This window comes from Cucumis melo, chromosome 6 (genome assembly GCF_025177605.1).
Source record: "Cucumis melo cultivar AY chromosome 6, USDA_Cmelo_AY_1.0, whole genome shotgun sequence".
In the NCBI taxonomy this organism is placed as follows: Eukaryota; Viridiplantae; Streptophyta; class Magnoliopsida; order Cucurbitales; family Cucurbitaceae; genus Cucumis; species Cucumis melo.
In genome coordinates, this window is record NC_066862.1 from 1,113,214 (window position 1) to 1,130,844 (window position 17,631).

Below are 17,631 nucleotides of genomic sequence, written 5' to 3' on the forward strand. Positions count from 1 at the left end.
ACAACATTCAATAATCTATCCTAATTAAATTTAATACACATCAAATTTTAAATCCTACCAATATCTATCGAGAATAGATAGTAAAATTTGATTAAACTTATAAATATTTTAAACAGTCTTATTACTTTCGTCAACTCTTATATTATCTTTTTAATGCTAGCTATCCGCTCTACTTAAAAAAAATAATCAAAATATTTGTTGTTCGTATTATCTATTTAGTAATTTAACATTTTTTAATAAACTAAAAGTATTATTTTTTATTTTTGTTTTATGCTCTTTCGTAAAACTGGCAGCCACATTTTGTGTTGCTTTTCCTACGTAATCATATTTTTTAAAAAAAGAAACTATATACTCATTTTCTCTTATTAATTATTGATGTGGACTTTGCAAATTGGACAGGTATAATGACGTATACAGTTATAAATTTTGTTTGAAAATACAACTTTAATTCAAGTAAATAAGAAACAACAAATAAATAAATCAAACCTATTAATGAAAGTCATGTTGTTGTCCACGACTATCGTGGATGAGATCTTTTAATTAAGAAATGTTTGATGACTCCTAATAAAATTAAGTATGAATTTAGTGTTTTGGTATTGATTTGCAATATAAATTAAATTTTATTTTAACTCGTTTTTTTTTACTGTCTTTTACAATTTCCAACTCTATTTGATGACTTACAATTCTATGATTTGTAGTAATATTTATTAATTATATATATACATATATCATCGTACTCATTAAGTAAATATACGTAGGATTAAATTAGCAAAATGTTTTTCTTTCAAAAAAGAAAAAAGAAGCAAAGTATTGAAATGAAAATTTAAGTTATTCTTCAAAATATTCTACTAATATGTCAAATAAAAACTTAAAGAAAGGTTGTAATTTTTCTTAGATGCATACCAACAACAAATAACGGTATGAAGCTTTTAGGCTCTATGAAGAAATTCATAGAATCAACCAAACAAAAAGAATATAACTAATTCGGAATGGTTACAAAATTATAGTATCACCTTATTATGTACGTTTTCTAAAAAAATATAACGAAATGAATCAAATATAGAAAAATTTTACCGATAGATTTAAGAATTTTATTATATTTATAAAGATTCTTTTCATTGAAAATAATTTTTAGATGTTTTAATTATTTCATCACTCTCACGTGATTTTTAAATATTAAAAAGTTAGTCGTTGTCGGCCCTCACCCTTTTTCCAAACCAAATAGCCGAGAACGTCAAAACCATTGGGAAGTGAAAAGGTCATCAACGATCAATTTAATTAGTTATATCGTTGCTAGAGGGTCACAAAATTCAACATCATTTTTCTCTTTTGAATCAAAATTTGAAGGAAAGGATATAACGCATAGACTCATTAAGATATGGTAGGGGAAAGAATTATAATATTAATATTGGTCCCTATCGGAGAAAAATTATAATAATGGTCCCTATTGAAAAATATGTTTGTTCGAGTAATGCTTTCAATTGCTTCACAAATTTTAAATTGTTATACATTTGCTATTAAATTAATTTCGATAGCGATCTTGCCTGTAATTGATATAATATTTTATCATAAATGTAAGAAGATCAATTACTCGTCCTTACTTTCAATGAGTCCATTATTGTGTTAGAGTGATTATAAAACAATTAAAATCACTATTGCATTTTTAAAATAACGATAAACCTGAATTCAAGAATTCAAAGTAACAATTTGATTCCAACAACTTTAAAATTACTCTTAAGCCTTCACTTAGTTATTTTAAATTTAAATAATATAACTACCAAGATTCAGATAAGAATGAAATTATGATTGAATTATGATAATATATTTTCTCACTCTCGTTTCTCCTCTTCTTCACATTCTCTCTTCACTAAGCTTCAAAAATATAACAAGTAGACATAAAAGGTAAAGTCAAAGAGAAAATTCCAATAGCAGTCATCTCAAAATGAATTAACGTCCATCAAAACTTAAATGATAATCTACACAAAAAACGCAGATTTAATATAATCTTCAGACCAATATAAGTCACCTTATCGCCTCAAACGCCAATTTATTATAACTTACCTCAGTTCAGTTCTCTAATAATCATATACTTATATAAATAACAATTGAGCATATTAAGCATAGTATTTATCATATCAACTACATTAGTTACAAAATACAATAGCAAAATCATGGATAGAAATTTACCGATTCAACGTTGGCGTTCCCCACCGACTCTTTACCAAGTCAATGAAATAGTTTCCCAATCAATTCAAACATCAATGGCCATGGCTAATTAATTAGCCATTAGCCATCAAAGCCATTCCTTGTATTTTCACCTTTAATCTTCCCACAAATGCCATCCTTCCAATTCCCCATTCATCTTCTAACTTTCCTCTACTTCTCACTCATCGCCGTCTCAACCTCCGCCTCCCGCCGTAGTTTCGAGGTCGGAGTTTATTCCACCAGAAACGCCCTTATCGGCGTCTGCAACTCTGGCAATTACCAAATCATCAACGTAGTTTTCACCGTTTCACTTGGCAACGCCCAAACCCCAGAAATTAATTTAATCGACCACTGCAACTCAACCGCCGTCGATGGCTGCACTAAATTCAGCCAAGAAATCAAGGCTTGTCAAGCTTCAGGCATCAAAATCATGCTCTCCGTCGGCGGTGGGTCCGGTAAATACAATCTGAATAATTTCACCGAGGCCACGAACTTCTCCACATACCTATGGAACAATTTCCTCGGCGGCCAATCAAATTCACGTCCGTTAAACGACGTGGTATTCGACGGCGTGGACATTACAAACGAGAGAAGCTCTTGGGACAATTGGAGCAAACTCGGCGAAGAGTTGGGGAAATTATACGAAAAACAGGGGAAGAAATTTTACTTATCCGCCGCTCCACAGTGTTCGTCTCTGGATTCGAGCTCTCATTCGATTCCGCAGCCTGGGATTTTCGATTATATTTCAGTTCAATTCTTCGGTGACAATCTCGTTTGCCAGTATCTCAATGGCCGATTTGAGGGGTTTTGGAAATTTTGGAATGTGTGGAAGACATTTAGTGCAGACAAGGTGTTTGTGCAAATGCTAGCGGGTCCAATGGCGGAAGATATGGGATACATTCCACCTGATGTGTTCAGAAGTGAAGTATTGCCGGAGCTTCAACGGAGTTCGAAATTTGGCGGGGTGATTTTGTGGTCGGAGGATATTGATAAAGGATATAGTTCAAAGATTAATCCAAAAGTATGTGGATCAGTTGAGGCAGCGTCGGAATCGGCAAATGAAATAGCGGAGTTTCCGATGGGTAACAATTATGTTGGTCAACGAGGGTTTAGAAGTTGTAGAGGATCTTGCGTGCTCTAAAAGTACATTGATGCTTTTGTATACGACAACACGTTCTTTTTTTAAAAAAATAATTTATAATTTGGACATGAAAAATCGAAACTTACACTTTTATTTATATATATATATTTATATATATATATATATATATATATATATATATATAAATGAAAAGTTGTAAAAAAAAGAAGATTTGACAAAAATGTTTATATTTTACGAAAGATTGATCAAAACGAATTTTGTCTTTTTAGTTGTTTTTTTAATGAAGTATTAAAACACACACACACATATACAATGCATGTTAGTAAGTGTGTGTTTACTATAATTAATAAGCTTTTTAAGACATAATTAACAAATGTTTTGCTGATTTGACTTTGTAAAACATGCTTAAAATTCACTAGTTTATCACATACTTATTGACTAATTAACAATTAATACATGTAAAGTTGATTAGTGTTCCGACACGTTTTTGACTATGAACCCTCTATTCAAATTAAATATTTTTCTTTTGTTACTGCTTGTTCGTAAATCACGATATTAAGATTCATTTTATTTGGCCCTCTAAATTTCCATAAGGTAACAACTTTGGACTTTAAAAATTTGATCTTATATTTTCAAATACGTAAGATTTTAACATGTTTACATGTTTTCAAATTTATTACAATCTAAGAAAAAGAAAATTATCAATTAATAAGGTAACTGTCAACAATTTGTATCACTTATAGTTTATAACCAATGGATTTATTAATCTACATAGACATAGGTAAAAATGTTCATAATTTTACAATGAATCTTAATGAGTATTACAATACAAGACATACATAAAACCGATAAAAAAAGAAAAAGAAAATTCTCCACCACCGAAGTTATACCTTACTGGTCGATGCAAGAACTTGGTATTTGCCTTCTATATACTTTCTACCTTTTTCTTTCAACACTAAATACAAATCTGTTTATTGGTTTTCGTTTAATAGGATTCCTTCAGCCTTATCCAATAGTACTCGAATAGTAAATGTTTGTTACTTAGAAGCACGAGTCTTGTTCAATGATCTATGGAACTCCTAGAAAATGACTTTTTGTTAGCCTTATCCAACGGTACTCGAATAGTAGATGTTTCTCACCTTCCAGCCACTTGTAGTTTTTCTACCATACACTATATACAGTCTCTAACTACCTCATATAAACCTACATAGGTATGTCATTCACATGAATTATGTCTTTATGCCTAGATGGGGGTCCTAAATCTTATATTCTTATATGTTTTAAAACAATTATATTTTTATCTGTTAAATTACTTTTGTTTTGTCTTTCTTTAGTTAAATATGATCATTAGTTTTTTAAACAGATAAATTAATGTTATTGCAAAGAGAACACATAATTAAGGTGGAAAAACATTTTACGTCAATATTAACAAAAGTTCCATTTCAAATTTAGTTAACATCTCAGTCAAATATAACATTTTATAGAATATAACAAAATTTAAGATTACAACGTTTTATAGTATTTATTAAGTAAATTTTGTTATATTTTGGATAAATATTTATGTGGTTAGGAGTTGACAAAAATTGATATTTATGTTTAACGAAATGTCAAGTTACTTCTAGATTTTATAGAGAGTCTTTGGTAAATTTCACATTTAATGTCATTTCATTTTCCATTGAATTTTCAACCTCACTTTTCTTTTTTGAAAGTGTCGTTTATCCCTTTTTATTATTATTTCTATCACATAATTTGTCAACATGTTTGACCGCCACTAATGCCGCAAAAACGCACCGTTTTAGCTTTTGGACTTTTCCGAGTTGACTCTAAAATGAAAATAAAAATAATAAAATGCATTGTTTTGTATTGACCGTTAAAGCCTAATTGGACAGTCAAATTCTGTCCATAAATACCTTGATATTCAACTTCCAATTGATTCTCACATCATTCTTTACAACTTTCAATATGGAAATTCAACTCTCTTCATTCGCTTCTTCTTCCTTTCTTCTCATAATTCTCGGCTTGGTAGGCTGCCTTTTCGAACCAACTACTGGCCGCCATGGCCGCGTTCATGGAGGAATCGCAACGTATTGGGGCCAAAACATAAGAGAAGGGCGGCTGACCACAGCCTGTGCCACCGGAAAGTTTCAAATTGTCAACATTGGGTTCCTCTCGACGTTCGGCGACGGTCAGCCACCGCAGGTGAACCTAACACGTCACTGCAATCCTATTTGCAACGGTTGTTGGAATGTGAGTGCAGGTATCGTCAACTGTCAAAATGACGGCGTTAAAGTCATGCTCTCCATTGGTGGCCCTCATGGAAACTACTCCCTCTCCTCCGCCGCTGAGGCGCTCGACCTTGCCGACTACATATGGAACAACTTCCTCTATGGCCACTCCACTTCACCACGGCCGTTTGGTTATGCACCAGTGGACGGCGTGGATTTCAGGTGTGTTTCTATTAAAAACCCTCACATTCTATTCTAATTAATTTGTATGTATTATAGGTTTTATTGTCTCCTAGCTCAATCCATGTTTGTTTCTAACTTTCAAAAATGATTTTAGTTTTTTTCTAAGATCCATGTGAAAATCTTGGACTATATATATATATATTTATATATTTAATACATATTCTTAAAACAGGATTGAACGAGGAGAATTCTCCCCTTACTACACTCTACTTGCTCGGCGGCTACACGATTACGGCCGGCAGTGGGGCCGGAAAGTGTACCTAACGGCGGCTCCACGGTGCCATTTCCCCGACAATTACTTAACCCAATCGCTTCACACCGGACTTTTCGACTACGTTTGGGTTAGATTTTTCGACGACCAGAAATGCCAGTACAATTCCGGTAACCCATCTGGGTTCCAGTCGTCGTGGATGCGGTGGATACATTCAATTCCGGCGAGAAAATTTTACTTGGGAATTCCGGCATCTGAAGAAGCCGGAGAGGGGTACGTGGCGCCGTCGGTGCTGATGAGAAAAGTGTTACCGTTTGTTAAAAGATCCGCCAGCTACGGTGGCGTTATGCTTTTCGACTTGTCGAATGATGTTCAAACTAACTATAGTTCTTTAATCAGTGGTAGGGTTTGAAATTATGAAATTAAATCATTATTAATCACCTAATTAGGGTGGCTTTGAGGTTTGTATTAATAGAGAAACCATTTTTCTTTTTTCTTTAATTATCAGAGAGAAGTCGTTAAAGATACAAAAATATATAAGAAATATATATATACATATATATAGTTAAACTTAATTGTTTAATTCATGTTCTTATTTCAATGCGTTCGTAAAATTGAAATTTCAATAGGAATATTATTGACATGAATATTATAATTTATTTGGACATAATTTAATTAATTAAGACTTATGTCTATGTTATTGATTTGTAGAGGTTATAATTCAAATTAAAAAAAAATTATTATTCAAATATTTCTTCTTTAGTCTCTTTGCAATAAAAAAATCTATATAAAACTTATGACCGCAATACTTAGGCAAGACTTTTAATTAGTTATTTGCATAATAATTAAAAAATGAAAGTCAATTAATCGTTCATGGTAAGTTGAAAGTCGACCATTATTTAATTGTAGCATATCATTTTCAATGGAGACAACCAATGTAAACTATCACTCTTTAATCAATTGGCACATATTTTCGTAGTTTGAATCATGGTTTCATTCCCTCTAGAAAGAAACTATTTGTAGTAGCAAGTCAATACTATTATTATTATTATTATTATTGACTTGTTGGCCGTATGTAATGCTATTATCATAGCTTGACAATAAAAATAACCCAATTATTACTCCTAATTGTGGAAAATGTTGGTCCGAACCAAATCAATTGGTTTTATATACGAGTGATACAAAACAAATGTTCAAGAAAGAACAAAAACCAATGGATAATTTTATTTGAATTGGGTTATTGTTGGTTTGGTTATCCGTTTATTACATTTTTCCAGCATTTTTCGGACATTTTTCTAAATAAAAAACATGCAAGCTATATAATACTTTCTTTTTTTTTTTTTTAATGAACAAAGTACAATAAACCATACATGCACCACAATACCTACAATGCAAAAAAAAAAAAAAAAAAAAAAACACGTAATCGAATGTATTTTTAGGGCTTTGTATCCACGATCTGGTTCGGTTGAAGTTTTAATTAGTTGTCATACAAAAATCAAATCCTTGTTTTTTGATTTGTTTTTTTTCCAAACACAACCCAGTAAATTCAATTCGATATTGAAAAACCAACCCAAACCATTGAATCAATTTTAATTGGTTTGACTTTTTGATGTTTTGTATCTCTCCCACTCGTAATTGTGACAGTTTTATTAAGAGAATTATTGTAAATGATAACATTGTTAAAAATATTTATAAACTATAACAAAATTTATGTTTCATTCACAATTATACGTATAAAATATAGACAACATACAACTATAAATACGAAATTTTATTATATTTCGTAAATATTTTAGTTCATTTTTTTTAAATTCAAGAACCTCAATCTCTTATTATTATTAATTTTTTTTGGATCCCCTACATAGAAGCTTCTATACATGGCCTGCCTATTGTCTAAGTCTATAACTTTGACCAATAATGTATGGGCAGTTTTTTAGAAATAGAATAATAATATTAATATTTCTCTTAAATTCCATAATTAATTTTTGGAGTTGACTGAGAAAAGGTTACCCAATATAAAGTGGTTGTCAATTTTAAAAAATAATTTAATGCACTTAGTCTAGACATATATATATATATATATATATATATATATATATATATATATATATATATATTATTTAGATTATTATAAATTTTTCGTAATATTGTGGTATATTTACAAATATTTTTTTAAATTTTATTATTTAAAACAATATTTTTTTACTTATTTATCTATTAGAAAAAAACAAGATTCAAGCGTGATGATTATATGATATCTAATTTATGAGTTTTTAATTTTTTAAAAAGAAAACAAAATATAAATAAATGAAAAATGAAACAAAATATAAATAAATGAAAAATGAAAACTATGGCAAAAAGAATATATTGATTATTAGCTGTGACATATCATATCTCCATGGTATCATCATTGCTTTAAAACTTATAAGCTCATTATTCCCAATCCAAATCATTAACATCTTTACCATCCAAAGAGAAACTTCTTTAATATTTCATATAATTGTTCACATAATTTTAAAAAGTATTATTTCATATATAAAGCAAATAGTTTTTCCAAAAAAAAAAAAAAAAAAAAGAACCGTTTACATAATTTTAATAATAATAATTTTCTAAAAGTAGAAATCAGAATAAAAAATAAATAAGCAACAGTAATGTTTCTAAACTTATATAAATTAAATATGTTAAATTCATATTTATACTAATAAAATTTGGAGAATTTAAATTTTTACACACAAAATTTAAATAGTGAACCACTAATTTAAAAGTTTTTAAAGCATAATCACTAAACTTGTAATTAAAGTAAAAAAGAAGAAACAAATTTCCCCGCCTACCATTTTAAATAAAATAAAAAAACGTTAAAACGTCACCGTTTGAGTTAGATTTTCCAAAGAAAAAGAACCAAACCAACTACCCGATGTATAAATAAATAAATTTGGAGGTTCACATTAAATACGCGCCCTCTGTTTTCTTCCCCCTTCCTCTTCTCCGTGTCATTTTCCCTTGCAATTAACTCCAAAATAAAATCCCACTTCTCTTCTCAGCTTTGCTTCTCTCTCACTCACTCACTAACTCACTTTGCTTTCTTTCTCACCGAATCCAAATTTCCACTCTCTGTTATGAAACTTCCTTTCCTTTCTTTGCTTTGATTTGATTTCATTTATTCTCTCTAGTTCCTTGATTTCTCTCAAGAAAATGGAGTTGGATCATCAACTCAGACCGGACAATCCCGCCGCCATGACTTTCGACGAGGCTTCCATGGAGCGCAGCAAGAGCTTTGTTAAAGCCTTGCAGGTTTTGTTCGATAACTTCTTCTTCTTCTTCTTCTTTGATTTTTTTGTTTCGGATCTGATTCTTTTTCTCTCTTTTTCTTTTTCGTTTGCGTGTTTGGCTTGTGGTCTTTATGTTATTTGTTCTTTGTTTTTCTTGATTTGCTGGTTGTGGTGTGTTGACTTTTTTTTTTTTTTTTTTGAATTTGGATGCTATACTCGTTGAGTTGAGGTGACTGATTTTCCGGAATGAAAGGCTGTGAAGATCTTTGACTGATTTAACAAATTCGTTTAAATTTTAAATTGGATGCTCTACTTTGATTGAATAATTTTATTTCGAATTGGTTAAACAGTGAAATGCACTTTAGATTTGTCGTGTTTAGGCATGATACGGTGGAAAATTTTGAGATGTATGTCGACACTGCGCGTGAGGAGAATTTTGCTTCATGTGATCGTTCCGAATGAATCCGTGATCCGCGTGCTATATTTTGGAACACCTGCCAAGTCTGTACCGAGATTGGCTGGAAATATCTGATAATTTTATAGAATCTTAGTTCTCTGTCAGGATGATCGGGTTTGAGAGAGAGAGAGAGATGATTACTTCTACTGTAGATCTTTGCTTTTTCCAATTTCCGTGCTGAAATTTGTTGTCTGCGTATATTTACCTCCACTTTTTAATTTTCTTAGTTTCATCTTTTATAAAAGTATGTGGATCCCATTGACCTATATAATATCTTTCATTCAGGAATTGAAAAATTTGAGGCCTCAGCTGTACTCTGCTGCTGAGTATTGTGAGAAAACCTACCTTCACAGTGAGCAGAAGCAAATGTAAGCTTTGCTGGTTCACTTCTTGGAAGTGATTTCATGACACTTGTGGACATGCTTCTACTTAGTTGATGAGTTTTTAATCCTGCATTAAGTCTGTTATTAAGTTTATTGGCTGAATTTACCTTTCCTGTGCTTCATGTATTTGAATTTTATAATACACTATCTAGTTAAACATGTAGATATGTTAATCTCTAATAGGCAATTTGTATTGGTATTTGGTATGGATGAGTTAAGGTCAAACCTGGATCCGTTTCAATGTTGTTAACCACAATGGAGTCTAAGGCTTTGCATTTCAGCATTCAGCATTGCCTATGCATCGTGGGATGCAAATGATGTACTTCAATATAGGTTTATGATGTAAATTTTCGATTAAAGTGGATGTAGATCTATGTTAGGATAAACCACACGTATAAGTAGGTCTAATCTTCCATGCTTCAAGAAATTGGTGCAGAGATTTTTCCCTTTTATAACACACTAGCCAGATTGCTAGTCAAGAAGAATTGACATGGCGCGTGATGAGAATTTAGGAAATATGATAGATCTACAAAAGAAATAGACATGTAACCAATATAAAAAAATTGTCTCAGGGTGGTGGACAACCTAAAGGACTATGCTGTTCGAGCTCTTGTGAATGCTGTTGATCACCTTGGTACAGTGGCATACAAGTTGACTGAGCTTCTTGAGCAGCAAACATCAGATGTATCAACCATGGAACTTAAAGTTTCCTGTCTAAATCAGGTAAATCTCTTGCTCATGTTTCATTAGGGAATTAAGCTAATGGTATCAAAGGAAAAATTAAGCCTATTTTTATTTTAGCAACTTCTTACATGTCAAACATATACGGATAAAGAAGGCCTCAGGCAGCAGCAGCTACTGGCATTGATCCCAAGGCATCATAAGCACTATATTTTACCGAGTAAGGATATCAACTACCCTTCCGTTTTAGCCTCTATCTGCTATGGTAGCAGCTGGCAAGTGAATTTTAACTTCTCTCTCTGTCTCTCTCTCATTTAACCTTTTCCTAAACAACTAGATTCTGTCAGTAAGAAGGTACATTTTAGTCCACACATACAAACTGATGCTAGGCAGCAACCCTTTCAAGCAAGAGGTCGTCTTCAGCCCTCAGGTATCTGGTTTATAGTTGAGATGAGACATTTAGTTAATCTATTTTTGTTATTAGTTCATTACTATGATTTATATATTGGTGCAACATGCTTGATTTAGTTTCTATTACCTTTATTTTTTAAATTGAAAGGAAATTTAGTTTCTGCTATCAGTTCAACATCCTGCTCAAGTATTGGTTTGAGCTTGTCTTTTTCTTTTTCATTCTAGGCATTGCTGCATCTAAGACACTTTCATGGCATTTAGCCTCAGAGACAAAGTCAACACTGAAAGGTGGTTCACATTCTTTAAACAGGTAAGTAGAGAGAATTTCAAGCATGGTTTCAATTCTGTGTATTCCCCTTAATTCATGGTACTTTCTTTTGCATCATTATGCAGCAACGAGGATCAAAAAATTGCAGAAAAAACTTCTGGAACTTTCCATCTTATAGGTACATAAAAATAGAACTAGTACTGCCATGTTGAAAACTGGTGCCATTTATGTGATTGAATCTTTCTCTTGAAATGATTATCCTTACCTTATCATTGAGCATGACCTCGCAGATAATGATGCCGCTATCCGTCCGAGATATTCTGCTGGTCACAGTCAGCCATCAAATGGATTTCCTGCTTCCAGTGCAATTTTGCAATCCCTAGGTGGTGCACACAGGGTAATGTTAAAATTGACCAGAATACAGGCATTCCCAAATCCCAATTTTCTTATGAGCTCATGCATCATAATTAGGTGATAAACCTTTCTACATGGGCGTCGTTGGATTGGTTTCTTCAGCCTATCCATTGTTTTATGATTATTCATTTTTTTCATCTTTTTAATGGAAGAGTTTTTTTAGGTCCATTTTGTTTGGATAACGTAACATGCAAATACCTTTTATACCATTGCGTTATGAACTACTAGAACAGTTTCACTTCCTGTCTTGTGTACACACCGTAATCTCTAGAATATCGCTTTTGCATATTTTGCTGAGTATTCATAGGGACTTGTATTCTTGTGGGCACAGTTGGTTGCTTGAGACAACGAACGCTATAGTCTTCTAATAGACTGTTCCATTCCAAGCATTGGTTGTTTCTAAGAAAAATGTCAATCTCACAGCCTATGTTTTACAGGAGGCATTCGAGGGTTCCAAACATTTGACAGCATTCAGGTCGTTTGATGCCCCCAGTCGACATGAAAGAGTACACGTCCCGACTCGCAGCAAAAGTGTGCTATCTGCTTTCTTCGTAAAACAGAAAACACCAAAACTGAAGGCAGGCTCCGTCTCGTAAATTCTTCAACAAAAAATGACCAGCAATAACCTCAACTGTCATGGCGCAAATTCTACATGTATTGTATCTTCCTCCACTCCTCCATTTTATTCTCTTTTATGTGCAATAAATAATGAAAATCGGTACATAAAAGCAATAAGGGATTTAGGGAAGATGGTAGACAACAGGTGTCTATACGTCGATTCTTGCTCAATATGATGATTGATAGGTTAATTTCTCTGGACGGTTCATTTTCTGTACTGTTACTTGTGCCTAATTGATTGCTTACATTCACAACCCTGTTCTCATTGTGGCTAAGGATTCCAATGGTCTTTAGAGAAATAGTTATGTAATGGTGATATGATAATTGATGAGTTTTATTCTACAAATAGAAAATCTGGTCCCCATAGAAAGGAATTAAAAAACTAGGGTTCAATACTTAAAAGCCTTGCCTTGAAACTTGGTATAGAATATTACGTCTTATCTAGTTGAATTATGTTCAGGTTGACAATTCTATGAAAATATTTGATTCTTAATAAACATTACATGCTAATCATTAGCTTAAGTTGTCAGAAATAAACTTAGCTCAATTTGTTTTTTTTTCCTACCCAACATAAAACCTGAAGATTTATGTACAAGTCCATGTATGTCTTATGATTCATGTATGAGTTTATGTTAGTTGAGTTATGTTAATGTTAGTAAGTTTGTGTTATCGGCCTTACGTTGCCAAATCCTAACCAATTAGATAACCTTTGTTTAAAAATTGTTGGAAGATAAGAAGGGTAAGGGGCTTGTTAAATTAATATTTGTGCAATTGAATCTAAAATTGTCACCACACGATTTATAATATAATATTTAAAATGAAGAATCAATATAGCTTCTTTCTATGCATTGGAGATTGGGGCTTCATTATCTTGAATTTTTATTCCTGTTTCCCGTGTAGCTTCCTTTTTGTTCTATTCTGTCAGGGTAAATAAAAGGTTCATTTTGATCTTATATTATTCTTGTAGCGTGAGAATCAAATTAACTTTGAGATAGCTTTCATATGAATATGATTTCTCAACTTTTTCCGCCATGCCAAATTGTCAATCCTTATAATTCTGTATATTATAAGGTTTTACAACCCATCTCTATCCTGGAATTTTGTGTGGACTTATCACCTATAATTAGGAGGGGAATCATATGTTATTCTGAATTTTTATTCAATAACAGAAATCTACATTATCTTTTTTTAAAGAAACATTCTTTTGAAAAAGTGTTTCAATTGTTAAAGAAAGAAACTTTGTACGAATATGGACAAACAAATATTATTTTAATAAATAAAAAAAAAATTAATGAGATGTATGAAATTAGTAACTATTGGTTGCTGATGAAATTTGTTGCTCAATTTTCAAACATATCTTAGATAACTTCGGCCCTTACTAGTAATATCACATAAATTAGGGCGTGCGTGTGGTTTTACTACTATTAATAAGATAACTCGTGATGCTGCTTCTAAGAGGTGCATCAATTATTATTATTATTTTAAAAATATGGAATAGGACATTATTCAATTTTCATCCTTATCATAATTCTACTATGGGAACTTTACTTACATACAAAGAGACTTAACATAGTACTTTATCCCTTTGCAACTTATACTAAATCCTCACGCAATTATTTCAAAATAAATTTATCAGTTGAATCTCTTCTAAACGTATCTATTTTGCAGGCCATTTCAATGAAATATTAATATTATATATGTATGTATATATAACCTAGCTTATAATTTAGTCATTCCAAATGAGATTGGTGATATATAGAAGGGAAGAAATTAAAATAAGGGATAAAAGGAATTTGGCGTTCCACGTATTATTAGCCATATTATTATAATGGTGAAAAGAGCAAGAATTCAACTCACATCAAGTTTTTGTCACCTCTTGGTTGGAGGTGAAATGACCTAGGATAGGATTTGAGTTGTTTTTAATTTAAAATTTTGTCACCCTAAGATTAAGAAGTCAATTCTTTATTTGAACTCGATGGATCAATTTATGAGGAAGTCATCCTTATTAGATATTCTATTTGTTGTCTCTTTATCGAAAGATAAAAGAAATTCGTGACTATATTCTTTGGCGTTGTAAGATAGGGAGATCCATTTGAAATTTTTTCTTCCAAACTTTTAGTTTATCCACCTCGTGAGATTCTGTGAGGGAGCAAAATGGTGAGTGTGTTTAGATAGTGGAAACTAGAGAGGTTGCCAGTAATCTTTGGTCCTTTGTTCATTTAAAAGTTGCTTATTTCAATGAAGTTATATAATTATTCTATAGACACTATATTACTTAAACATTCAAGCTCATTTTTGTACACTTTTGCGTTTGTATTCTTTCCTTTCTTGTCTCAAATGAAAGTTGTTTTCACACACATATACTTTAAATCTTAAATTTTCATAACAAGTTAAACATCTACTAAGACAAACACATAAGGGTTATTAGAAGTCACATTCATACAAGTTGTTAAGTTTTTGCCCCTCCATTTAGACAACAAGAGAGTAACATCAAATAAAAAGTTAAAACTAAAAGTTAAAAAAGCTTTGTATTTATGTGTTCAACATTTTATGCAGTCAATTTCCCCATTCACCCTATAAAACCACACTCCATTTTGTTGCTCTCACTTCAAAACCAACTAAAACAAAGCTCATTCCATTGCCACCCTTAATCTTCCACCGGAAAAAAAAAATGGAGTTCCGCCTCCGAGCTCTCCTCTGCTTCATGGTCATTTTAACACTAATGGCGAAATCCAATGGTGGAAAGATAGCGATTTATTGGGGTCAAAATGGAAATGAGGGCACTTTGGCAGACACTTGTGCCACCGGAAACTACCAAATTGTAATCCTAGCTTTTCTAGCCGTCTTCGGCAACGGCCAAACGCCGCAGATCAATCTCGCCGGCCACTGCGACCCCTTTAGCAACGGATGCATTCACGTGAGCTCTGACATAAAGTCGTGTCAAGCCAAAGGCATCAAGGTTACAATGTTTGATTATTATTATTTATTACTACTATCATCAAGTTTAACGAGTAATAGAATTAAAATTCGTATCTATCAATCATTACAAAAGTTGCCACTTTTGATTATTATTATTAATCTAATAATAATAGAATTCAATCATTATAATATATACCATTTAAATTATGTTGGGATTGGTAGACTATCTATTTTAGATTATATATGTTGTTAGATAGATTAGATGATTAGATTATATTATTGAATTGAGTTTATTTAGTTATGATAGGTAGGTCAGTTTATTGTGCACCAACCATGCTCTAACACGTGTTTATTGAAAAGAAACTTCTTTACTAGTTTATTCTCTCATTTGTTAAAAATTTAGGAGTGAGCAAGTAGGAAATTCATGATTATATATAGAGGTAACTTTTTTGCATGTAATTTTTGTTTGTAGTGAGTAATAGATTCATATGATACAAAACAAATATATATTGTTTTTCTATTCATGAGTATAAATAAATTGTTGGTTTGACCATCTTCAAAAATTGAAGTTTGTGTCTATTTTTATGACTCGTAGGTGATACTTTCTATTGGAGGGGGCGTAGGAAGCTACTTTCTTTCATCGGATGACGATGCTAGAAAAGTGGCACTCTACCTTTGGAATAACTATTTAGGTGGCAATTCAGGATCTCGTCCACTTGGCAATGCTGTGCTCGACGGTGTTGATTTTGACATTGAAGGTGGGACAAATCAACATTGGGATGTGCTAGCTAGGTCTCTGTTGAAGTTTGGAGCTCAAAGTGGCAGGAAAGTGTTCATTACAGCAGCACCGCAGTGCCCTTTCCCAGACGCTTGGATCGGGAACGCATTGATGACAGGCCTTTTCGACTACGTTTGGGTTCAATTCTACAACAATGCACCGTGCCAATTTTCAGGAGATGGTAGCAATCTTTTTGACGCTTGGCAGCAATGGACTTCCACAATTCCTCATGCTAAAATCTTCTTGGGCCTCCCTGCCTCTCCTTCTGCTGCCGGTAGTGGGTTCATTCCCGCCGATGTTTTGAAATCGCAAGTACTCCCAAACATCAAACATTCATCAAAGTATGGTGGCGTTATGCTGTGGTCAAAGTTTTATGACGATCAAACTGGCTATAGCTCTTCCATTAAACACAATGTTTGATAATTATAACATCTTCTTACATTATGCATGTGTGAGTGTGTGTAATCAACAATAAAGTGTTTCTTTAGTTTTAACTATATATGGATTCCAATCTCTTACCTCTGTGGTCAAGAGTATGTCTAAACCAGTCATCGAACTTTAGTGGTTTTAAGAATAAAAGTTTGTGGAGATGTAATTACATTTGATTGACACATTCAATAAATGAATGTATGCTCTATTTGAATGATCAAACGAAACTTCATCAACTCAAGCTTAAGTTTGTAACATTAAACTAAAAAAGTTCAAATACAAATTGGTGAAATTGAAAGTTAAGTTTACCATATTTGTAAAGTAATGAAATAATTATGAAATAAAAAACAAAATTAAATTTCGTCTTCCGATGATCGGTACGGCCAAAGACGACGGCATCTTAGTTATCCGGTGGCGGTTTCTCCAATCAAAATGCGACTAGTTCGAGCTTCGATTCTCTGTTGTCTGGATTTGGCTTGAAGGTTTGAAACTCTGTGGAAATCCGCTTCTTGGACTATTTCGATCTCTTCGCGGGGTATTTACTCTCTTACTCTATAACTTGATGCATTTGATTATATCTTATGCTCCTGATGCGCTGAAAGTCCATGAATTAACAACTCTGGAGATTGATTGTAGAGTGGAATGTTAGTGCATTATATTTGCTTGATTAGTTACGATTCCTTTATCGATGAAGGTTCAATGTTAGGAGTCTTAGCAAACGAATGGGAATCAATTTTCCCTTTCTAATCATGACCTTTTTTTTTTCTGTATTAGCACAAAACTACTTCTGAAATTTTTCCTTGCCACAATCGGATAAAGTTTCAACCGACCCGCTCAATGGAACTTTTGGACTTGCACAAGTTTCAGTTTATTTAGATTAAAAACTTGTTTTCATATTCGTTTCTGGCATATTATTGTGCATGAAAATGTAAAGCGAACAGCTAGTTAACTAGCAGAGGGCCCCTTAGATTAGTTATAGGAAAATGAAGAGGACCAGTTACTTTTGACTTGCTATCAA

The 17,631-nt window shown here is 32.4% G+C and overlaps 4 protein-coding genes across 4 annotated transcripts; all 4 read left to right on the top strand.

Moving 5' to 3' along the window:
• The first annotated feature begins 2,335 nt into the window (after positions 1 to 2,335).
• Positions 2,336 to 3,347, top strand: LOC103483230 (acidic endochitinase-like). The gene has a single exon (NM_001328440.1). It carries the CDS (start codon positions 2,336 to 2,338, stop codon positions 3,344 to 3,346), a length of 1,011 nt encoding a protein of 336 aa, NP_001315369.1. The 3' UTR covers position 3,347.
• Positions 3,348 to 5,247: 1,900 nt separating this feature from the next.
• On the top strand, positions 5,248 to 6,487 carry LOC103483231 (acidic endochitinase-like). Its single transcript, XM_008439752.3, has 2 exons — positions 5,248 to 5,754; positions 5,948 to 6,487. The coding sequence occupies exons 1-2, from the start codon at positions 5,270 to 5,272 to the stop codon at positions 6,396 to 6,398; spliced, it is 936 nt and encodes a 311-aa protein (XP_008437974.2). The 5' UTR covers positions 5,248 to 5,269; the 3' UTR covers positions 6,399 to 6,487.
• Positions 6,488 to 8,934: 2,447 nt separating this feature from the next.
• On the top strand, positions 8,935 to 12,741 carry LOC103483232 (protein ABIL1). Its single transcript, XM_008439753.3, has 9 exons — positions 8,935 to 9,277; positions 9,998 to 10,080; positions 10,668 to 10,818; positions 10,897 to 10,996; positions 11,114 to 11,206; positions 11,413 to 11,497; positions 11,581 to 11,633; positions 11,746 to 11,852; positions 12,307 to 12,741. The coding sequence occupies exons 1-9, from the start codon at positions 9,179 to 9,181 to the stop codon at positions 12,463 to 12,465; spliced, it is 930 nt and encodes a 309-aa protein (XP_008437975.1). The 5' UTR covers positions 8,935 to 9,178; the 3' UTR covers positions 12,466 to 12,741.
• Positions 12,742 to 12,886: 145 nt separating this feature from the next.
• On the top strand, positions 12,887 to 16,678 carry LOC103483233 (acidic endochitinase-like). The gene is made up of 2 exons (XM_008439754.3): positions 12,887 to 15,446; positions 16,002 to 16,678. The coding sequence occupies exons 1-2, from the start codon at positions 15,159 to 15,161 to the stop codon at positions 16,602 to 16,604; spliced, it is 891 nt and encodes a 296-aa protein (XP_008437976.1). The 5' UTR covers positions 12,887 to 15,158; the 3' UTR covers positions 16,605 to 16,678.
• Positions 16,679 to 17,631: the final 953 nt, after the last annotated feature.